General features: G+C 35.9%; 1 protein-coding gene across 2 annotated transcripts in view; it reads right to left on the bottom strand.

Annotated features, from left to right (window-relative positions):
- Positions 1 to 2,522: 2,522 nt before the first annotated feature.
- Positions 2,523 to 25,171, bottom strand: part of EIPR1 (EARP complex and GARP complex interacting protein 1) — an 80,315-nt gene continuing 57,666 nt past the window's right edge. The window contains exons 6-9 of one of the 2 annotated variants that reach the window (XM_042803632.1): positions 20,087 to 20,223; positions 16,465 to 16,632; positions 15,056 to 15,223; positions 2,523 to 4,808 (exon numbers count right to left, since the gene is read on the bottom strand). In XM_042803632.1, the coding sequence (XP_042659566.1) occupies positions 4,634 to 4,808; positions 15,056 to 15,223; positions 16,465 to 16,632; positions 20,087 to 20,223 (648 nt within the window). In that variant the 3' untranslated portion in view covers positions 2,523 to 4,633. Of the gene's footprint in view, positions 4,809 to 14,382; positions 14,969 to 15,055; positions 15,224 to 16,464; positions 16,633 to 20,086; positions 20,224 to 25,171 lie in introns of those variants that run through there. The other variant, XM_042803633.1, reaches the window with a different exon arrangement.

Genomic DNA, 25,171 nt, shown 5'->3' on the forward strand with positions numbered 1-25,171 from the left:
AATTGGTCTAGAGCAAACATCAAGTCTACTCATGCCACTGAATACAGGTTCTTCATTAATTCTAATGTTGACAGGTAGTTCATTAACTTCATGGGCTTCAGTGTAGGTCAGGCTATTGTAGGTGCTGTCACAACAGGCAAAGTCCAGGTCAGTACTGAGAGGTTTTGCTTTCTGGTGTTTGCTGGTTGGTGGTTGTTTGCCTTTTTTTTTTTTTTTATTATTTTGAAGTTAGTGCCATTTTTACTTCAAGTGAAACGGATTGTTATTTCAAGCTTCTCATTAAATGGCTAAGACTTTTACTGACTTTAGTCAGTTTCATTTAGATCAAAACCTTTTAAAAAATATTATAAATTCCTTTATCCTTCAATAATTTACTTCCTGTGGAATAAAAATACCACATCAAGCATTTTTGTAATTCCATACCAGACACCTATATTAAATTGGTGACAAAGAAAAGATTTTTCAGTGCCAAATGTTGAATAAAACAAGTTTTTTAGATTGCGACATTGACAATCTGCCATTTTAAAAGAATACCCTAACTCACTTTTTCAGAACCAAGACCTATTAAAGCTTCTTACCTGGACACAGTCTGCAAAGAAAGAAAACATATTTAAGAGGTGTTTGTTTGAAAACGCAACAATTATGTGCTTACCAATGCCGGTATGTGACTGCATAAACAGCATCCTCCAAAAGACACAGAAACAACCCAGTGCTGTGAGATCAGTTAGACCATGATTTGAATTTCTGAAGCAATGATGGATTCCTTGCTGTACAGAAATCTGCTTGCCTCCACAGTCTTATTGCTGAAGAGTGTTTCACAACAAGATAGTTTCCAGAAATAATACTGGGATTCTCTAAGAAATTCATCTGAGACCTGAGTGTTTTCTGAAATCCCCTAAAGCACAACTTACAACCAAGGTAAACAGTTGTGGGAGAGAAGCAGGCAGGAACAATGTGCTGTCTCAGCACTACAGACAAAGCTTTAGAGAATAAGTTACTGTTTTTAACCTCTATTTTCTACCTTCACTGCCAAATAGCACATGTCCAGAGAGGTAAGACCTGACAAGCACATGACGATTCTCTGCCAGTACTCTTTATAGCGTCCAGTGATTCATGATTCAAAAGGATTTTCTAAGCCAGAGATGCTGCCTTTATATTTAGCAGCCTTTAATAGATTAATCTTTCAAGCACTGGTTCCGTTACTCTCAAGTCATGTAAACTTTAACATTAATGAAAGGGGTTTTGTTTCTTCAGGTGTTTTTTTTCTTGTGTGGGGAAGGGATCGTTAAAGAGGAGTGCTGTAGCTCACCTTCATGCCTGTGGAGACCACCTCATTTTGTATGCTTTGAGCCACCACATGCAGATTCCATTTAATAACCTCCAGTTCTGGTATCAAGAGAGACAGTGAACAATCACTCCCTATTCATCCTCTCCCTCTGCCACTTGTGATTTTATGGACTTTTATCATTCCCTCTCAACCATCTGCCTTTCAGTCTATTTAGTTATCCTCATACAGGTGTTGCATGCTATTCATCATTCCTGTCACCATCCTCTAAAATCTTTCCCATTATAACTACATTGCATTTGAGATGGAAGAAGCTAGAACTACACACAGTATTCAAGATGCACATACACTACAGATTTATAAATACATATTATTTAATGGATTGAAAATGCCTTATTTTCTCCTCTATTTGCTTTCTAGTAACTCCCAACATTTTAATCAAAATTTTAACCTCTGCTAAGCTGACAGTTTTAAAGATGAAAACCCTAATAATTTACTTCAAATTAAAGCCTTGTATTGGTGTTCCCTAGTAGTTATGTAAAATGACTGTTTTCTCCCAAATCTGTTACTTCACATTTCCTGCACGGAACTTCATCTACCATTTTACCATCCAGCCATGCCGTGAGGTAAAGCCCTTCCATAATTTCTCAGTCATCTTTACTACTCTGAACAGTACCTGAAAACCTTGCCAGATTTAGATGCATCCCTTCTTCTAAAAAGGTCACGAGTGTCCTGTGAAGCACAGGCCTAGGCACATATTGTTGCAGATTTCATTGGTAATTTCTTTTTGCTGTGAAATGTGATGATTTATTCCTGCTTCCTATTTCCTATCTTTTAATCAGTTATTTAACCATCTTTGAACCCTTCCTCTTATCCTACAGCAGCCTGCTTTCTCTAACAGCCTGGGATGAAAGCTTGTCAAAAGCCTTCCCTTTCTGAAGGTCATTTCCATATTGCTGCTAGTGCTGTACATGTACGGTCCAATCCCGCTTTACAAACAGCTGAAAATGATTAAAACTTGACCCTTTCTGCTCTCTTGATTGTATGTAACATGTTTCATTCAAATTCGACCTGCTACTCCCCTTCTTTTCCAGTGTTCATTCCCTCTCTTCTTCCCTACTGAGTGCTATACACATTTAACAAGACTAAAAGAAAACATTTCTTGACATTATTTGTTTACAGAGCTTTCCAGCCTGTGTAAGCTTACAATATTAAAGGAAATACAGCCACATAAAAATTAGTCTGAAATCTGTCCTGCATTTATTACATGTTAAAAATCAAATCAAATACCACATACCGTTACATAATTTCCCATCACCTTCACACTGCTAGCCATATACATTAACAGACAATAAAGTTTCATTAGACCTTTACTGCTAATGTGAAGAAAGTTTTAAAGAGTTCTACTGCATACTAAAGATATACTGCAGGGTTTTTTTGGTGGGGGGAATGGATGATGGACAGGATAGGACCCAAAAAGGTTTTGTGTCTGAAGATTGAAAGCTCTGCATATAAAGCTGCAGTCCAATCACGGATTTTGATATTCAGACATCTGAAGCACTACTGATTTGGAAATGTAATTTTTCTTACACTATACAGGTGAATAGCTCATACCTAATTACAGATTGAGACAATTTGAAATAGCACAGGTTTAAAAATCTTAACACAGAAAATCAGACCATCAGAATTTCCAATGAAGCATTCATTCTGGAGCAGACATGCAGCATCGTAACATAAATACAAACAATAGTACAGATGTTTTAATTGGATTACTTCACTCCTATGTATCCTTCCAAACAAGAACTTTAAGAGAGCCAGAACTAGACTTCAACTTTCATCTTTCCTGGATGATCTGGCCTATAACAGTTGGTCATGCTCTCAAAGCATGTTCTCACAGAAGCAGCTGTGTATACACAACAAATCACATTTGGACATGTTTCGATCCAAGAGTGGGTAAGGACAAGCAGAGGTGAGCAGCAGGCTGTCCCTTAACACTAACACCGACAGTTGCCATAGCAACGGGAGGAATCACAGGAAGAGGCTGGTATTGATCTTTCCATCCCATGTTCATTGCCATTTCTTCAGAGTGGTCTTACACAATGCTACGACAACCAACACTGCCACACATGCCCAGGTTCTGAAGTTAATGGGAAATAAGTGATGAATAGGCAAGAGGGAGTAATTACTGCTGCGGCTAGTCTGAGCACACAAAGAACAAGCAGCTGAATTTTCATCTTAATGCAAGCTATGCAAGGGGACGGGAGGTGTCAGTACATACAGGCATGTTTTACCACGCCCTTCCATCTACAGTTCAAGTTTTCTGTGTATTGTCCTGCAGGGCAGCTCCTGACTGTTCTCAGCATCTGTAACAAGACAGTCACCAATGCCCAGGTCAGGTATTGCAAAGAGTAGGATATAGCAAAGGATATTTTGTGCTGAGTTGAAAGCCTGCTACATCATGTCAGCGTACTGCAGAATGACACACAGCCAAAAGGATAAGAGACTACTTACAAATATGATATTCTTCAGGTTAACGATGGAATAGCTCCAGAGTTCCTCAAAATATGTTACAGCACAACTAAGTTCTATAAACATGGGATAATACATTACATGAATATATAAGAGATTTCAGTAAAGACTAATATCATTTCCAAAAACAACATGTAGCTCAAAATTGCATTTAGTTTACAAATTACAGGATGGTATTCTGTTGATACTACCATAAGACTTAAACGAAAAATATATCTTGAAGGTTTCACCTTCACAATTAACATTTCTTCTTAGGATATGCAAAATGGGAGGAAAAAAGCATTTAAAATATTAGACTAAATTAAGAAAGCCTTTTAAGACCATTCCCAGCTCTATTTACGAACACTGAAGAATGACCACAGTTAGCAGAATGTAGCTCTAGCTAAGAGCAGAAGGCTACTTATATCAAGAAGATAAAATGTTATTCTTGTAAACAAATCAATCACTTCTGCTACATGCATCCTACATTGTCCCAGTTTTATACCAGCGTAACATCTCTGCAATCCACTATATTTGCATAAAGCTTAAGTAATAAACCAATAGTATGGGAAATACCCAATATCTCCAGTAAATTTATAAATCAAAGTGATTAGTCCTTCAAAATTAAAAAAAAAAAAAAATTCTAACACAGCTTTCAGAAAATGCATCATAGTTTTCCAAGGCAAATACAAAAGACAAATTAAGGGTCTACATTAGAACAGATATGCTTAACAAAATTTTAACATTTACACTTAAAAACAGATCCTGGAAAAAAAAACCCTAAACAATACCTACAAACTGTGTACATCAAGATAACAACTCCACCATAATCCAAACAAGTTATAACAGTATGTGATATTTAAGAGCTCTGGGAACCCTGTTAATAACAAGTCTGCCATCATAACTTAAAGAGGCAAATAGCCACGGGTCTGCTGAGGACCATTCAACTGCATATACACTATCTTCATGTTCTTCATAGGTAGCTATTACACTGTCCTGAAGGGGCTCTTTAATCCTAAAAGTGGGAAAAAAAGAAAAACAAAGAAAAAAAAAAAGAAAATAGTAAGGATCTGTGAACACACTTGATTTAAAAGGCAGTATTAAGTGTCACTAACATCTAGATAAGCAGCCTCCCATTTAAAGAACGCAGTAGTAGGCTCTAAGGAAATATTTCATACCAGATGTCTGCATGTAGCTATGTTTTAGATAACACAGTGGAGTCAAGTCATTGTTCAAGATCCCGTTTACAGGGACGAAGTACATTTTATTCTCAACTTCAGTTCATTTCCAAGTCTCTCAGAAACTACACTAAGCATTTCTCCATCTTCAAAACAAGTTAAATTACAGGGTATGAACTAAATGCACTTAAATACACATTTTTATCATCTTCTTTCACCACGCTCTATCCCTTCCGTGTTAATGGAATTCTTAAAATATGTAATCTTATTAGAGATGCATATAGAGGGAAGAAGTTGCAGTCCTTAACATCAGTGTCTCTCCTGTGCTGCCATCCTGGACTCATTCTCTCCAGAGTAATAGAAGGGAGATGGAGGCACCTCTCTGAACACTTTAATTTTTATCTCCCATTCCTAGAGTTGTAACAACATCAGATTCTCATGTATTATTGTATACCTCGCCTCTCACTGCAACTCCCAAGCTCCTGGTCACCTACATCATGCAAGACAGGCATATTCTCTTTTGCATTGCAAATATTTAAGAACAGATTCAGGCAATTCTCTGAAGTCCAAGCTACCCAAAAGTCATTGATTGTGCTCTACTAGCTGAGAACAGCCCTTCTTCCCTCCACTCACAGAGCCAATTCCTCGTCTCAGAGCAACAACACAGCACATTATTCTGTAGCTACAGGGTAGGTGAGTTTTCAGAGGATGACCTTAGAGCTCCTTCACCCACAGAGGATCACCTCTGTCTGACAGGAATCAGTCAGCCTTTCAGAAGCATCCCCCTGCCTCCCAGAAACTGCCTTGTATTACAGCTGCAATCCTCCCAACAGAAAGCAAAGCCAAAGAGCCTTGTGAATGCCACTCAATCATTTAAAACAGATGCTGCTACTACAGAAATGAAGTGGTGTTATTGGCTGTCTTTGCCCTTTACCGCTGCTCTTTGAAAGCATGCGTCTCTACGATCGTGAAGCGTATATGGTATCACATTTGAATCAGTTGCAGGATATCACTGCTCCACCTAGCCAGCCTAACCAGCTGTGAACCTAACACTGCAATTAAAATTCAATTGAATTTAATGAATAAACCAAAAGCAGCCTGATACTGCAGAATAGCTTCAGATATTTAGTTTCAAGGACTTCTATCATTTACTTCTGCTACATTTAAAGTCAACTAACAAAAAAAGGGTCACAGCACAAACAATATGCAGCCCCTGGTTAATTGCAAAGAGCAGGCTTGTTTTGCAGTTCTCCTGAATACGTACTTTGATACAAACCATCTAACAGCAGAGAGCTAATAAACACACACACACTCATGGACACTTAATCCCCTGCAATGAGTTTTTCTAACTTCCTGTTAACTGACATGCCTGGTTAAGTGGAAGTTGGTCATGTCCCCAGACAGCAATGTGCTTCACGCGGTGCTCACCCACTTACCCACAACTCCATTATTCTGAAGGTTTCAGATGTCTCTCTGGATAAGCAGGGGAGTAATGCATGGTGCACATGGCTGTCAGGGGACACGACCGACTTTCAGTTAACCAGGAGTCTCAGTTAAGCAAAGGTTGGATAAACAAGGACAAATAAGATTCTAGATCATACTATTTTCTATATGCTCAGAGTTGTTTCAGTGTTTCATTTAAATAACACTGTTCATCTAATTTAATTTACAGAAAACGTAAGGGAATAAATGTTCAGGAAAGAAGCCTGCAGACAAACTTCTGTTTGGCATTTCCATTTATAACTGCAATTAACTGTCTTTTATTATTGTATATACACCGAATTTCTTCTTGGTTATGAAAGCAATTTTTTTGCCTTCCCAGAAAAAGAAAGCATGCTGTTCCATGTGGTTCTTCAGGCCATATGAGTTCAGTTTTCAGTGTGTTTTTGTTTGTTTGTTTGTGTTTTGGGTTGTGTTTTGTTTTGTTTTTTTTCTAAATAGCATAGATGTATGAAAATATTATGTATAGACTACTTGCGCATAAGAAGAGCATAGCCTTGAGAGAGTTACTAAGAATCTGAGAAAGTCCTTCTGGAAGTGATCACTATACAAGATAATCAGGATGGGAAGAAACCCCAATCTTCTCAGAATTATATGTATCTCAGGAACAATACAGAAGATCCAAAAGAAACTGTCCACAAGCATCCTTTACAAACACTATGAATGAAAACAGATTAGCCTTTAAATTATATAATGGGTAATGAGCCCAGAAGGATTATGCTAGTGGAACAAAGAACGGAATTTATTTTGTGTATGTGAAAGACTGTTCAAAATAATGATAAAAACAGAAGGAGCAAGGTTGTTTGTGGTGTGTTTTTCCCACTCACAACAGGAATCTCGAAGACAGACCACCATACCGCATGCTGAGAGACTTCCAAGAAAACAACTCAGATTTGTCTGCGTTTTGGCTATGTGCATGCTTTTTTTTGGTAATCCAAGAATAGGCTGAGGATACCACTTTGAATTTATATGAGTCTAGAATACTTAGAATTGTTCAGTTTCTGAGTCCCACAACAAACTAATTCTCAATGAAATTTTATACAGCATTTACATATTTTTATTTAGTAAAGAATCAGCCCAGACTCTCCTAACTCCCCAGATATTAAATATAATTCTGGTAATGCAAGAAATTAGAGATTTAACAGCTATGAGACTGACACTTACTTAAGCAATGTAACAAATACCTTTTAAATATAAACAGAGTCAATGAAAAAAGATTATTTTGGTCACAGCACATACTAGTGGAGCTCATACAAAATGACTTGTATTTACCTTAAGATGTTTTTGTTGATTCAGGTATTTTAATTGTCCTTCTTTTTTTAGCAGTTGCTACAATTTTATTTCTCCTTAATTTAGAGTAGCTAATTTCAGAGCTTAACATGTCATAGCACTGACGAGTGTATTTTTTCTAATACTCTACTCATAATGTAGCAATGATTAAAAGAATACCACCATACTTTAGTGTGCATTATTCTTATCTCAGAAACTTTCCATTTCATAGTTACCAACTCCTGATGACAAGGCCCAGGTTATTTGCCTTCCTAGGTTAGATGTCTAACACCAAACACAGAAGAGGAAACCATTTGAAGTGGACTGCATACTGGGATAGTCAGCAGATCTTCGGCAGGTTTTGGAACAGGGAGGACCTTAAATTTCTTACCAGTTAGAGAAGTTCAGAAACAGAATGAGTATCTGTACAGAGGTGGATATGAAATAAGCCTTCTTCCATGCTACTTTAATATGTATAGTTCAGGTTGTTGTCAAAACAGAGATTTCTGGTTTTACATAAAAGCTGCAGGTTATGGGTGTAAAAACGTAGTTGCTATGCTATATCTAGTTTAGTGTACCATGGGTGTAGGTGCTTGGCCTACTGATCAATTGACAGAGCAGTCTGACTAGACTATATTTGATAACCCTAATTGGTAATCACTTGTTATGCCTGGCAAGCCGAGTAAACTATTTTCTTCCTTGTCCTCAATCTCCCTGTCCCTTAAAAAGTTCCTTTAGTTTCTCATTTTCCTGTACCATTTTAAAGACTTTTTCGGCCAGACTAAAATACCTTTTCCTCTCCTTATATTCCTTCATTTCATCAGTTGAGAAGGCATCAAACTCTTGTGTCATCAAGAACTCACAGTAAGAAGTGTGTAATCTCTACCTACATCCTGCATAAATTTAAGATGTGTGCCACAGAGCTGAAACTGGACTGCTTTCTCTTTGTAGTCTTATTCACATAGCACGACTCCTACCAGCTTCTCCTATGAAAGGAGAAAAGCTTTCATTTTACTAGATAACTTTGAGGTTAATTGTGTTACAGACTTGAGAGAGAAGCCTGTTAAGCCTTGGATAATTGTTTTCATGTAGAGAACTGTTATTTCCAATTACTTCTCATGCTAACAACCACTTAAGTTTGCTGTGCTTGTGATTCTGTTTTGTCACCACAATGTTCAATAAAATATGTTTTACAGAGTCACCAAAAATCATTAATCCCTTATCACAGTCAAAATTAAATCCTCTTTAATCTAAAAATTACTATGAAATAGATATGGATTCAATAGAACCGCAACATGTACAGCAGTGTCCAAAATAAATCCTGAAAAGCATGCCATTGGATTCCAGAATAAGCCCCATGGATACCCTTTCCCTTTAACTTCAGGAGAGTATTAGGAACTGGAAGGTTTTGTTTCTGGTAAGCTTAGACAACACACTACTTCCTTTTTCACTCTCTTAAGGAAAACAGAATTCAAGGATGTTGATACTGGAACACAATTTTTTTTTTTTTTTTTTTTTTTTGCTTGAAAAACAGCCTTTTGAACTGCTTCTACAGGAAACTGTCATCTTTAAGAACAGGAAATACATATTTTAATATAACAGGTTTCATAGTTGTCCTAACACGCAAAATAAATTAAGGGGGGTATATCTGCTGATGAGGATTAAAAGAAGAAATAGTATAGAAAAAACATACATTATTAAAGCAAAATAGTATTGAAAAGTATTGAAAAGTGCTGCTGCACTAGATTTGGCCCAACTTCTTACACATCCAACCAAGTTCTGAATACTGGCATTTCCCAAACCAGAAACTATTTAAGCTATTTTAATTAATTGAGTTTCTTGGTTGATTCCATAGCATAATCCTAGTATTTCTAGATTTCTCTGAGATATAAATACCACAAGCAAAATATCATCCAAATTAACACTCTTGGCAGCTGTGTGATAATACCCTGGAAATCCTGCCTTATCATGACTGTTTGGCAAATACTTTTCAAAACATTAATGCTAACAATTCACTCTCCTGAAATCACGTATGTGTATACAAAGGTGTTATGTTAGATCACACAGTTCATATGTATTATTGTGAAACCACATGATTTACAATTCAAATGGCGCTGAACCACATTTCAGTCACAAAAAAGTAGAAACCACCACCTCCTTTAAATGGAATTTTGAAGAAAATCTCTTTCTAAAGAGCAGATAGCCACAATTTTCCCTCTGGTCCATTCCTATTGCTGAAGATGTTCCTACACTTAAAATCTCATTAAAACTTCATTATCTCGGTGAGATACTCTGTACCGGAAGGACCAATCCTTTGCACCTCTCAGCTTTAAATGCAAAATGGTGAGACGTACTTGTGTTAGATCTTGTTTGTATCAAAGGATAGTGTGGCTAACAACTATGGTCAAAAAGATGGAAACATAAGACTTAAAGAAAAACACTAAAAAAAAAAAATATATGTACTAATGTGAATTTCTGTTATCTATTGAAGATTGTACCAAAGATAAGGATAATCTTAGAACATATTGCCAAAAAATGTAGCATAAAGGAGAAGACAGCATACTGACCTTAGTAATCAGTTCTGTTGGTGAAAACACAGCAGACATCTTAAGCCTGGTAAACCCCAAAGAGAGCTAAGGGAGCTGGTAGCTCATTCTGCAAAATTTAATTTAAGGATGGCTTCCTTTTCAGGACTGATGTATAAGCTCAAAATGCTATTAACTATATAAATCTCATTGGTATGGATACAGAAAAAGCTTCTTCTCTTAAAAAACAAGCCCTCCATTATCAATTGAGCCTTGTCATGAAGTTCTGGGCATAGCAGTCATGAAGAATGAAAACACAGCTGTCGATGCAGCATGTACCTTGCTGTTAGTGCTCCTAAGGTAGCAAATTGTCTTCTCATGCTGCATACCAGCATACCAGAGACCTACTGAGTTTAAAATTCAAACCCATAAGACAAATAAATATATAGCAATAACTAAAGCAAAGGAATCATGATTGGTGAGTAAAGATGGTCACACTAAACTGCAAGAACCTAGTAGGGCTTTTTTATTGTTAGAAATAGCAAAATAGAATTAAAATGACTGTCAGACAAGTTAATACAAGCAAATATAAACACAGTTACTAACATAAGGATTTTGGATGACCAAAGAACGAAGAAAGGATATAAGAGTTGCCAACTCCCTTTGGAGGAAGACAATTCTCAGTGCTCTGCAGATGTCTAAAAGAGAACTGACAGACAGCTTCAGGAGCTTTGGAATTAAGGCAATTTCAGGGTTGCAGGGAGAAAGTCCTCGCAACACCAGAGTGCAAAGCCATTAAAGAAAGAGAAGCCAAGCAGAAGCCTGGCTTAATTGGTTGCATCCATAGATGTGGAATGATCCCATGTTTTAAATGTTTTTTCCAAACTGAAGCATCAAAAAGCACTCCATATGCTCTTATCCAGGCATACCAGTTTTGTTTTGGGAATGAAAGCTATATGCACCCCAAATACGCACCTCATCTGTTCCATTTTCATTTGTTTTGTGCACTATTTTCTACCTCTGGATCAAGGTGCTAGAAATTAAGCTAGGAGTACAGCATTTTGTAGGTATTTTTTTCCCCATATTTGAATTGTGCATTAAATTATCCAGACTGGAGACTTGAAAAGAATACACTATAGCTCTCCTCTGGCCACATGCCTATACCTTCCCTCTGTGGATAGCTTAATTCTCTTTTTAGACTACCTACTTTCAACTGAGGCTTTGGGTTTCCCAGACAGAAAGCAATGAAGCTTTTCCTTATTCATCACAAAAAAAAAAAAACAAATGCAGTTGGCATATTTCTCATAGTTACATTTCACAAAGGCATTGCATGCACAGCTAGCATGTTTTGAAATACACAAAACCACAGTCAGTGAGAAGAGATAAACTTAAGAATATGGCCGATGGCAAAAGAAAATCCTAAAGGGAAGAATCAGATACAGGCTAGGTAGACCTTTGATGCGACACAGGAAGGCTGCTTTTACATTTTTATGATTGATGAGAGAAACAACAACAATAGCAGTTAAAAAGTAGGAAAGAGACAGCAAACTAGTTGCTCTGATCTGAATCAACAGTTAAGAGGAACTGAAGGTCAGTCGACTGTGACAAGAAACAGATCCTCATCCAGCAGTCCCAATTATGCTTATCCAAGCATGTTCTGGTCTCCAAGTTGGGAACATATGAAGTCCCAAAATGTCAGCACATACATAGACAAACACCTACAGGAGAAACCTCAAAGAATAATTCCTTTGGAATCAACAACTTTTGTGTTGTTGTCTATTCATTACTCAGTGAACCTGTATTCTTTTAAGGCTCACAACTAAGAAAATAAAAATAAGCAGTTACTACAGAAAATTACAAGAACGAATAGGTGGGTAGGCTCCTGCAGAGCTCTACATGGTTGAACAATTAAGGGTTAAACTGACATATTACTTGCTTTTGTCTCCAGACAAGAAATACAATAAAAATGAAAAAGTTTACTCCGAAATATATTAAAAAGTTACAGGAGTCCTAAAGATCTCAGTAGTCTTAATTGTGTAGAATAGTATTAAAAGACACCGTTTTTAAAATATGGAAATTTTTGAAAGTAGAGACAACAACAAAAAAAAAATACTTAGAAGACACAACTGGTACATACTCTTCATTTTTATATTTAATGCAAGGAGTGTTTTTACAAGTTATTTTATTCAGAACATGAAAAATAGGTAGTCCATGAAGAAAGAGCATTTTTCCTTTCTTCCATTTGATACTTCAACCTTCTTTTGAGAGAGATTTGGTCACTCAGTCTGAAGGTACTAGTTGTACAGACACCTGCTCTTCCTAGTGTATTTCAAGATACACCCAAAAAGACATTTTCTTTTTCAAGTTCTGTGTGCTGTTTAATAGCAAATCAGATGTCCTCCAAAACAGGATAAAAATGGACCCCATGAGAATAACACTTTCTTAAAAGTTTAGAACATACCCAATTAAAAAAAAACAAACAAACAAACAAACAAAAAACACGTGGACACCCCACCAAACCATCCAATAAAAACCTGTATTTTACAGAAGAGATAGTACCCACAAAATGGTGCAACAGACTTTTCAGAGAGGTCTCCAGGAGGGAAAGAGGTACTAAAGCCTAAATATTTGGCACCAGTGGTTGACTAACAAGAAGTATTCCCAACAGCTATTATGCCCTGCTTCATTAGTGTGCTCAAAACTAAACAGACATTCATCTGGCAACAGTTCAAGTCTGGTGAGCAACTTGCAAACATCCTTCCAGGTCAACTCATAACAAGGTGGGGGGGAGAACCAAAACAGAACTCCTACAGTACTAAGCAAATGTTACAAAAGCATATGTGCTTTCCCAGGTTTCATAGAGAACAGCTTACTAGCTGAAAAGCATATATTCAACAAGCAAATGTAGTATTGATACTCTTGTAGCCTCTGGAAATGGGCAAGGGCTCTACATCATTACTATACAAGTCACTCATGATGTATTTTACATCCATCCAATAGCCAAAGGAAAAGATGCATTATATTTGTTGTATTGCTTTGCATATTCTTGGTTTCAAAAATTCCTATTCTAGAAACAATCACTTGTGTTTTAAAGAGGCAACCTACATGGTCTACAATCAACAGAAGTTCAGAACTTCAGATAACCAACTATACAACATCTGCCAGAACACTATTTACTTGTGATGTTATTTATATTAATACATTCCCACCATATAAAACACCCCATGTAATCTCTTTCTTGCTTCCATTAATGCTATTTATCTTCAACCCAGAACAGAAGAAATTGCAATATTCAGCCAAAGATGAGGAACCAAAAGGTACATCATATTTAAAATGCTGTAGTTATGTTATAGAAAGCATGTACTGTTGATGTGAGCAACTTTGTAGGTATTTAATTTGACACACCTTGATTTTCCAGGCACTTGTATCACCTATTGCTTCTAGAGACATCTTGTACATTTGAAATTAACCATTTCTATACATGGGATAGCTTCCTCATTTAATATTAAAAAAATGGTTTCCAAGTCCTTTATGTGGAGCCAAAATGTCAAAACTACATCTTTATTAATAAAATAAAGATGCAAGAGCAACCTTAAAAATGCAATTAGAAAAGTAACCTCAACTTTATTTAAAAGTTTAAATGAAACATCTAGCAAACACAGTTGAGTGACTGGGGGATCTTTTTTATACTTTACTACTCATCCCATCTGACTATTCTTCATTTAAAAAGATAGTTCAGGAGGTAATCTGCCTATTTCACTGCAGACAGCTTTGCATATTAAAATACATTAACAGAAGCAACAGAACAACTGCTCAGTGCAGACATGTAGAACATGGATATTCATGGCTGCAAAGAACATAAAAATATAGGCTAAAGCCTGTTGGTTTCAAAATATTTTACATGAGTTTCACTATCATTATCTTCACTTCGTAAAGGATGATTTTGCTGAAGATCACCATGTAAACTAGTCACAAACTTAGAAAGCCTCAGCCCACAGTAGATCTCCAGAACTTCCTACATACATGTTACATTCATAAAAAAGTACAGAGATGAAAACAAGCCTCATATTTCACAATGAAAAAGTTGAAAGCAGACAAAAATGGAGGATAAAAAAATTACTATTTTGGCATTTCCATTAACTCTTTACTAAAAACTCTACCCTCTAAAATTCACATGCAAAATATGTGAACCCTTACACACCCAAGTGGATGGTGATAACAAATGCTTGCAATTACATGCATTATTCTCTACCAGAGTGTAAAAACAAACTTTGGTTTTGCTTGAAGCAGGTCTGATGAGTTGTTGCTTTCTAGAGCAGGCAGCAATATTAAGAGCGAAATTTACAAAAATTAATGTATTTATACTTCCTTTCTTCTGCCTGTGCAGAAGCTCATCATTAGACTGGTAATGTTTCCTAAAGGTTACAACTCATACACAGAAAATGCAAAAAGCAGATTTTCAACTCTCAGTTAACCCAGATTATTTTACGTGCTTGATTTGATCCAAAGTTTCCTTAAAGTGAATCTTTTTATTGATCCAGTGGATTTAGGACTGGTCCGCAGCATCACAATCCCCTTCCTACCAGTGAACATACAGTAACTATGCCCATCAGATTTAAAGAGTGTATCCCACCAAAGACTGAGTAAAGAAGAATGAAGTAGGAATTAGAACTACTTACCTGAACGGCCTGTACACAAAAATCCTAGTCAGCAAAAAAATAACACACTGACCATTACAATGAAAAGACAAACTATAAGCATCTGCATAAAAAACTCAGGAAAATTCATACTTCTCTTCTTGATGCTGGTCCTCTTGGTCACTCAGTTCATCATCATCTACCATATGCCCAAATGGTTCAGAAGAAATCGATACCATATTAGACAGGATAACTCTGCTATCACTGCTTCCCGTAAGGATCAGCTGATCATGAGAATGATTGTATCTGACATTCCAGACCCTGAAACATGAAATCAGAAAGAACAAGAAGCTATTCCTGGCAGGTAGTGCACCAATGTTAAGTGATTTTATTTTTTTAAAAAACAACACTAAAAATTCATCTCTGACTTAAATGTTGTAAGTACATATAGAAGTGACACGCCTCATTCCAAAGACTGTTTTTTGCCATCTTCATTTGGCTTTTAAGCTTCCATGTCATCTATTTTCTATGAAGTGCCTTTAAAATTCAACAAATAAATTTTAAAAAGAAAAAATAATCCAAAGAACAAAACACACCATTCAGCAGTATCATTCCTTGAGGGTACATGCCAATTCATTGTTTAGGAAGTCATATAAATATTTAAGTTCTAAATATAAAAATTTCCCCAAAGCAAAATACGGATTAGAAATAAGCTGTTAACAAAAATCTCACAACATTCTTATAGTAAAGTTTAAAATAGACCCTAAAACAAAAATAAGATTATATTTCTCTTCAGTTTTTACATTTTACGTATCAAGTTAATACCAAATGTCTTATGGCTCGTTTTATTCTTTTTCTTTTAATCTTCCGGAAAAAAAAAGAAGAAATGCTGCTTCTGTTAATTCATATCTTCATTCCCCTCAAGTAGCTTCAGGGTCCAGATTTACTTTGCAAGAATTACTCCAACCCAAGTTTTATAAAATATGAACCGCTCATCTCTTCTCAACCACTGAAGTCTGCAAACATCTGACAAGGTTCTCTCCTTGCTCCAGCCACAGGCCAGAGCCATAGATACAGGCTCTAAATATTATCTCAGAGAATTAAATTACTCACTTCCATATTCTGGTTTAAGGGCTGTGGAGAGCATGAAGAAAGTGGGGCTGAATTATTGAGCATTTCAACCATTTGACACCAGAAAGAGAGAGATGGCAGCTGCTTTTTTCACATGAGGTACAGCAGATCAGGCACGATTTGGGAAGACACACACCTGTGTCCCAACTGGCCCCTACAAGCCACATTCCGTGCTGTGCTTCTCAAAGGTGTACCCTATTCCCAATAAAGTTAACAACAGTTTCTTGCCAATTAGACTAACATTGTCTAAACTCTTAATTTACAATCACACAAGGAACATTCACATGCTGAAACCTTTCCTCTGTGCAGAAAAATGATTATTCACAATAGCATAAACATAGTTTGCATTGTTCCTAAACAGTAAAATAATTAGCTGAATAAATTACATAAGCCATCCACCCACAAAACAGCATGCAGATAATTTGTTCTACCAGTGGGAATGCTCCTCTAGTGTCTTCACTGGTTCAGTGACATTTCTTGTGTCCCAGAATTTCACCTTGCAGTCATCTCCACAGCTAGCCAGGTAGTACTGTTTATTGGGATTAAAGTCTAGGTCTCGTACCAGCTGTCCGTGTGCATTTTCTATGCAATATATCTGTCTGTAAAACACATTAAAAAAATTAAATGGTCTATAAAAAGCTAACTGCACTCCACTGACAGGAATCTGTTTCCCTGGAAACTTGCATAATCCCCTTAGCACCCGCAGACCTAGAGTTCCCATTGCTAGTGCACAGTTTAGGGAAATCCCAGCTGTTAACAGCAGTGACTTGTACAGATTTCTCACCTTGCTTTGAAGCTTTGCTCTTCCCTTGTTTGCATTTAGGATCATCTGGAGCTAAAAGGAAACAGTCGATCCAGATAATTCTACCACAGCTCTCTAATAACTGCTATGAAATCTCTGCTACTAAACCACAATGTTTTCAGATAAGAGCTTCTCCATTCCTAAGTATTTATACTAATTCTGTCTTTATGACAGCTAGTTCTCCCTCTATGAAAAGCTGAGATGCAAGGGATGCAAGAGATGAACAACAGCTTTTTATTATTGCTCTATTTTGAACTTACCTTCTTGAGCTCTGGAATTTATCATTAATTTACCTGTGACTCAAACTATGCAGCCATGCACATATTCATTCATCTGGACCACTTCAGAAAACATCTATAGTACTGATAACAACTTAGCATCCTTATTCAAAACATCACATTCCATCAGTTTGTTTTCCTACTTCGCCTCTTAAAAGCTAAGGTTTGGGTTTAATTGTTGGGGGCTTTTCCAGTTGGTTTGTTTGTTTCCACTACTGCACTGCCAGTTTTCTCAAAGCCTCCATCTACCAAAGTTCTGTTTAGATTTGAGAGTTTCCTACAATCTTCACTAGTACTTGTCAACATTTTGTAAGCTTTTTTCTTTTTTTAAATGAAAAATGTTCCTCTTCAGAAACACAGACTGACCAAAGCTTTGTATTTCTTGCAATGTACATATGGTCTCCTGTCAACACCAGATAGGTAAGTCTCTTCCTGTTAATAACTAACTACTAATACAAAGCAAAGTAGCTCCATAAGGAGAGATTCAAAGTATAGCAGGTCTATACTAAGCCCTATCCTGACAGGTATGGCAGGAACTCGGGATAGAGGATATTACTTAAATATCCAACATCAACAGTCTTCTCAGAGTTTGAGAGGTTAAGGATATCACTCAAGTGTGCCTTTCTACCAGGTATTCTGGGAGCCAAATTCAACGTTTCCTCTTAACTTCCTGAAACTTCTTTAAGGGAAATTTTTTAAATCTCCTGAATGCTTGCAGCAATAAAACAATTCTTTCATCCTTTATTTTACCTTTCACTTCTTTCTTGCACTTCTTATATTGCTCATAGAGATGTGTGTAAGAGCTTAAAAATAAATACCACTGTCCACTGTATATTCAATAGTGCTTACCATAAAAGACTGTATCCCAGCTTAACTATTATTCTGACCATTTGATCCCTTTCCTTCCCAAATATGAATATTCTTTTCTTTCCCTCTATCATCCTAGCTACAGCAATAATACCTACATTGAATTTCCCACTTACATCATAAGATTAAGGTGAGACCACAGGAACATCTTATCCAGCTACTGGCTCCACCTTCTAATCAACATCATCTTCCATAATTTTTAGAATTTATTCTTGAAGTCTGAAATTTCCTGATACAATTCTCTCTCTAAATCCATTCAGCCAAGTCTCTTGTCTCTTCTACTTTACAAGCTCTCCTCTGATTAAGATTGCTTCCTAGTCTAGGAGTCTTCCCACTAACCTCTTTTTCCCTTCTCTTCTTTGTTTGCTATGTCCAAAATAATTTACTCCCTCTATTTTACAGCTATCATAATCACACTCTCGCAGAAGTAGCTATTTCTAGCTACCTCTTTAGTATCTCTCTTCTCTTACTCTTTGCTGGTATAGAAGTCTTCTGACCTTGATTCCTCCCCCTCTTCCCCTCATTTTTTGCTTTTTATACTGCCACAGTTTATACTGCCTTGACTTTTAACTTCAACTTCTAGTCTAACTAGTCATTATTAAATATTCACATTATTCTAGACATATAACAGTGTAATTGTGAATGAGACTTATTCTTGCATATATTTTTCATGTACATTGCAAACAGCTCTTTAGCATGGCCTAGTACTTGTAAATTGGTTCAAGGACTATGTAACCTGAGCTTCACTTAAAGTAATTGGAATTATGGGGTTTGCTTCTGGTAACCAAGCTAACCTTTCATTGAGGATCTTGTTAATATCTGAACAATGTATCTTTCATAAAAGTTACTCAGAGCATTCATTTAATGCAAAATAGAGATGTTTTTTGTAATGACACAGAGCATGAAACAGACTTCACAATCTTTAACACCTTTTACTTGGAAACACAGGCTTTAATTTTAAGGTCTGCATACTATATGTTAAAAATAAGATGATTACAAAAACTTCACAAAAAAGCAGCTTTAAAAAAAATCCCTTTCTCCTGTGACCTTTTTTTCCTTTTCTTGTACATTTCAGTTAAAAGAGTCTTCATAAATGAAACTATATTCATATATATGAAGTTAGATTTTTATATATTCCTTTTACAAGGAAAAGCCCAGGACTTTCAAACCTGATGACAAGGATACAGGAAGTGACTTTTAATTATTATATTTTTATATTTAGCTTTTGTTTCTTAAATTAAATAAACCTTTTTCGCAAAAACACACAAGGTTGGCAAACATGGGGATTTATTGCTACACCCCTGAGCTGGCAGAAACCATAGAACTAAATTTAAAGTCATCCCCCTTTAAGGCAACAAAAGTTATTACAAGACATCAGTCTTCTCGGTTTAGTGATAAATTACTATGTGCTAAGGGGATAAAGCGTATCTTAAAAAAGCTTGCACAGGCTTTAGTAGTCATGGCAACAGATGTGCACAACATCACTCCTTTGCTTATCAAAATCACAACTGAGCAGGGGGGAAAACACCTTATTAGGTATATTCAAAGCTTAATTGATTTGGTTATGATTTTGATAGATTTGGTAGTTTCCTATAACTAGCATGCTACAATCTTTAATATAGTATAGAATGCTATTTGTTAAAATCAGAAAAGTGAAGAGTGAACTTAACCTGTGAATTACCTTCAGAGATTAAAAGTACCTTTAAATAGCATGCTGTGAAGACAGTTCATAGATAGCATAGTCAGGAATGTTGTTAAATCATTTTCAGGTTGAATTACAGAACAGCTTCATTCAGGTAATGCCTATGTATTGAACAAATCATCCTGAAACTAGTACACAGTTCAGTAAAACTCAACACACAAGTTAGAATTGAAGCGGAGGCAGGAGGGGAAAAAAAAAACAAAGAAAACCCTTTACTAAATTGTAAATCTATCAGCTATGCAAGCCCAACCGTTCCTTTTGTGACAGCTTTGCCACACTTCTAATCTTAAAAAAAAAAAAAAAAAAAAATTTGTTAGGAGCAATGAGAAAAACAAAACAAAACAAAACACTATCTCCAAAGGAGATTGTCTTCTTTAGAGAACAAGACTGCAATTTCTCATTACCTCATGCTTCGCGTATCCCATCCTCGAACAGTGGTATCGTTGGCTGTTGCAATCTGTGTACAATTGTGGTGTGGACTCCACCTTCCAGAAGTAAATTTTAATTGTCCTTTCCCTTCCAAGGCTGCACAGCTAGATAGCTAAAATAATGAAACAAAGCTGGCAATGTTTCTAAATGTAATGCTAAAATGAAATTAGTTCTACTGAAGACAAAAACTGCAAAATAGCCTAATGTTCCAAGTGTAACAGATTACCAAAATCCGAGGATAAAAAAAAAAAAAAAATAGAAAAAAATAAAATCTACAGCTGATTTTGTACCTCACAAAGTAATTTTTACAAAGGTTTATGCAGTGTGATGTATTCAGAAATATTAAAAGTACAGCACTCCTTGGTAAACTAAAGTAAACAGTTTCAGCTCATTTGCTGAAACAGTAGATAGACAATATGGGCACACTGCACAAATTTGTAGCTGCCTCAGACAAATAAACACACGCATTTAGTTTCATGAACAGTCTTACAAGACTGTTTTTCCATGTCAAAATGCCAAATTTTATCAGTAGAAACAGAATTATAATGCCAAAGATTATTCAATAAATGTATAGCAGTTTTTAAAAATAAAAAAATGAAGGCACAGGTGCCCTTGTCATCACACACACGCCTATTAAACTAACAGCAGGTACTAAATCACAAATCTACCGTCTATGAGAATTAAAGGTTTCAGTTCCAAACCCAGGCTTGCATGTCATTGAGCAGACAGCTCTGCATCTCCACAGTTAATTAAGAGAAAGTACAAAGTAGTCAACTTTAAAGAGAAAGTTGTGCAGCAAGTTACCTCCAATTCCATGTGAACCAGGGAAAATGTGAAGCTGCAGACACAGCAGATTACTTTTACTTCTAATCACTTACTGAAACTGACTTTAATATCTAAAGGGGGTCACGGGGGACACAATGACCAAAATACTTGCATTTTTATTAGATATAAAATTTATACAAATTTCAAGTGGCTAGGCAGACAGCAGACTTGTTTGGTCATCCTTCACACAATATTCGTATTTCAAAATGTTTCATTAAAAGGTATTTCACAAAAGCAGATTACTGCACTGGTTTCTCAGTGGATCACTTTTCTCCTTTACCTAAACCCTAACACATCATAAATATTCTATTAAATAGAAGATTTTTCAGCAGGAATTTTGCACTTTAATAGACTAAAAAAAGACTAAAACATACACAACTGCTTCCATAAACTTTAACTGACATCCTGTCAATACAAGACTGCTTAAATATATTTGTATATGGTACCAATGTCCGTTTCTGTATTTTGCTAACTTTTTATTATTACAGTTCCACCAAGAATAAAATATTTATTTAGCATTCAGATTAACAATCTAGAAATTACAACTCTGCTCTCACTGAAGTATATTTTAATTCATACTTAAAATATACGGACAGGTAAGTAAGCTTTCTTTTTATCTTGACCTCTTCCTCCACTTCTTTAAAAGGCAGAAAAGTTGACTACAGATGGAAAGGAAAACACGATAAAGTCATATTTTGGACATTAATCTCATATGAGAATTTGGATTTGTGTTGCCCAGAAGATGAAGACGTGCAGCTCTGAGGGCCTCTCTGGATACCGATGGAAAACAATTAATGGTAATGACTTATAAACTCAAAATGTGACTTACAGCAAGGAAAAAAAAAAAAAAAAAAAGGAAGTAAGATCCCATGTCTACTTCTAGACAACAGATTTAGCTATTGTTCTTGCATTGTGCAGGGATCACACATTGACCTTAGAAAAAAGTCTGGACAAAATGAAATCCTGAACTGTGTAAAATGGTTATCAGATTATGGATGGATTTAACACTGTTCCCAAGTGCTTAGGTGGATCAGTGCCTAAAGCTGGTGACACAAGAACAATAATAAAAGGGCAGTATGATAGTATACTACAGTTGCATGAGAACAGTGATTTAAAATAAAAAGTTCTAAAAAAAATTAAGCAATGTAATATGATCGAAGTAGAACTGTGTATGTTACTCTCAGTGGAGGAAGGGGTTTTACAAAGGGAAAGCACCTGAATATAAAAAATCCTATCCTAGCTTTGAAAATCTGATATCTGTGTATTCAAATTAAAATCTCAATTACTCCAACTTATTTTATCAAAACATCATTAAGGACAGAGATGCTTCTTTTTCTGCTTCAGATTTTGATCTCATAAGGACTGTTTTAGAAAGAAGAAAGGATAGGCAATATCCTTAAAAAAATCCAAAACCTAACATATATTAACCTCTAGAGTACAGAAATTACCTAGAAAAAAACACAAGCAGCATAGAGACAGTGAGCCAGTTGTTCATGCTCTTTTCCAAAAAAAAGAGTCATGGGCCATCAAATGAAGCCTGTAGAAGTCAGGTTCAACAGTAAACAAAATAAAGTGATTTTCCACCCAGTGGACTTCTTGACAAAGGACACCTGAATGCATAAAACTTACTTATGTCCAAGAACATCATAGGAAAGCACTTGGAAGAAAGATCGATTGAGGTTTATACTAAGTAGACAAACACAACCAGGCTCAGAAAAATCCTTGGACTGAAAAGAGCAGAAGACCTTCTGAGTGTTGAGGACAAAGGATCCAACACATTTGTTCCACTGAACTTTTCACTGGAATCTACTATGGCCACTGTTTCATGCAGAATACTGGGGCTGGATGGACTTGGGTATGGACCAGTGTAACCATTCTTAAAACTGAGCACCATGAAGCAGATAAATGGTAGAATTTAACAACTTTTCTTCTGAGAGTGGCTGAGGGGGCTGTACTTCTCTTACAACATATGAAAAACAATGCTAGAGGATCAGTTCTAAAGTTCTCTTACCTTCTGAATGAAATGGCAACTGGAAACATGTAGCTTTGTTCCCTCACTACACTATCTTCATCTAATAAGTAAATTTTTATATGCGCAACTTGGATTTGTTTGTTGTTTTCTTTTGTTAATTAATGAACTAATTCTAAGGTAGAAGGACTGAAAAATAATTCTTATGTCACACATTTGGAAAGTCAGTTGTTTCCCCCTCAAACAGACTTTAACACAAAATGTAAGAAAAACATCTCCCAAGAACAAACTATTTAAAAAATAGAGAATGTTAGAGATGCATATAACATCTTTCAGGATAACAAGAAAAGTACCAAATTAAAGAAAATGTTACATTTCTTAGTATGTATAAGTGGTTACCAGCAACACTCAAGCAATGTTCTTATAAGAAAACAAAGGCCAGAATAAAAATAATAGAAATATGAAGAGTTTTCTTGTCTGTTATTTAAAATCAATTGACTTGGTAGAGTGTGTAATATTAGCACACAGATTAGTACTTTCGTTTCAGAATTTTCTCATTTGAAAAACAGGATTATCAGTCATCGCATAGGGAGTTCAAAAGATGCAAATTTCTATGTAAAGCCCTAACAACAGCAGCAATCTACTAAATATTTATCAATAAATTGATATCCTGCATTTTATTTAAGGAAATTAACTTTGTTTTCCTTTCCTGACAAAAACAGTCATTACATTTTGAAGTACATAAAATATATTGTTGGGGCTTTTTAAACACTTAGAAATTATTTGAAAGATAAAAAAACATAACTCTTCTTGTCTCCTGAAGCATCTTACTATCATTTGCCTTTTCAAATAGCCTCATCATACTGGCAGCTCAAAGTAATTCTCAGAGGAATTAAATAACAGAATCTACATATTTTAAAGTGTCAAGCTTCTACGTCACAGAAAGAACATATTTTCATTTCTTACACACAAGTTTTGTGCGTCATACTGCAAAATTTAAACTAAACATCAAGTTCATCCTCTGAAATATACTGTTCCTCCTACATATTGATGATGCATTCCAAGTTTCTGTCATCAACGATTTTCATCATTTCACTCCTACTTCTATGCTATTGTTAAGAAGACCATTAAACAAAATTGATCCCAACACCAACTCTTTAAGATCTGGTCTTCTATCCTCTTTCTGATCCAGTAATTTATCCTACGTTTTTCTTCAGACAGTTTTTTGCCCTCCTTTAATTAATCTGTGTTTATTTTAGTTGCAGTAATTGAGTGGCGCTCTACAAAGTTCTCCACTGAAGTCCACAATGTAATTCCTGCCTTGAGGAATAGCAGCCATCTTGCCAAGAAAGCATCTCATGCTTATTCCCAACATCCTCCTATACTTGGATACATTACTTTTATCCAGACAGACTCTGAAATCTTCCCCACAAGATCTTCCATCTTGCCTGGAATGCCACTGCCAGATATTTTCTGTTGTTCTGAATTAAGATCACCAGAAAAGAAAAAAATTCTAGAAGAAATCTAATTAATCAATGGGACAAAAATGATCAAAACCACACCTCTACTCCTCTCCTTTGTGAAAACATAAGGCAAACAGAAAAGTATCTGTATTTTCACATCTCCATTTAATTTTGTTGCATTCATCTGCCATTCCAAATATACTGCATTTACCCAAGGAAGAGTTCTAGTGATTTGGTAACATCTGACCTAAAGTCTATATACAGAAATATTAACTGTCATCTTTTCAGCAGAACCTGCTCAGACCTTGTGGACTGCTTGTACTTCTCCTGAGTTCAGCTAATGATTATAAATGGCAAAGAATAGCTAATTTAATTGCAAAAGGTAATGATGCAATGAGCATCAGATTAGTTTTACTCCAGAAGGTAATGTCCTCAAAACAACAATAAAAGGGAGTGATCAAGAGGACAGAAGAAGCTTGTCTTGATGCAAATACAGGTAAATATTCCTGTATTAAATACTGTAATGAAGAAACAGGTTAGCAAAAAAAGTTTTAAGTGAAAAACAAACAAACCAACCAACCAGCCCACCCATCCACAGAACTGTATAGTAAATCATGGTTAGTAAATATTTCCTATGACAGGTTGACCAGATAATTCAGCTCATGAACACACCAGTAATTTTATTACAAAGCAGCTCTGAAAATACCAGAATTCTTCACGCTAATTCTAATTGAACAATGCAACTTGTATCTCCCAGGCAGACAGAGGAGATGCACTCAATAAAAGACTGAAGTTTTAATCAG

The sequence above is a fragment of the Tyto alba genome, unplaced genomic scaffold (genome assembly GCF_018691265.1).
Source record: "Tyto alba isolate M040663 unplaced genomic scaffold, T.alba_DEE_v4.0 Super-Scaffold_40, whole genome shotgun sequence".
NCBI classification, from domain to species: domain Eukaryota; kingdom Metazoa; phylum Chordata; class Aves; order Strigiformes; family Tytonidae; genus Tyto; species Tyto alba.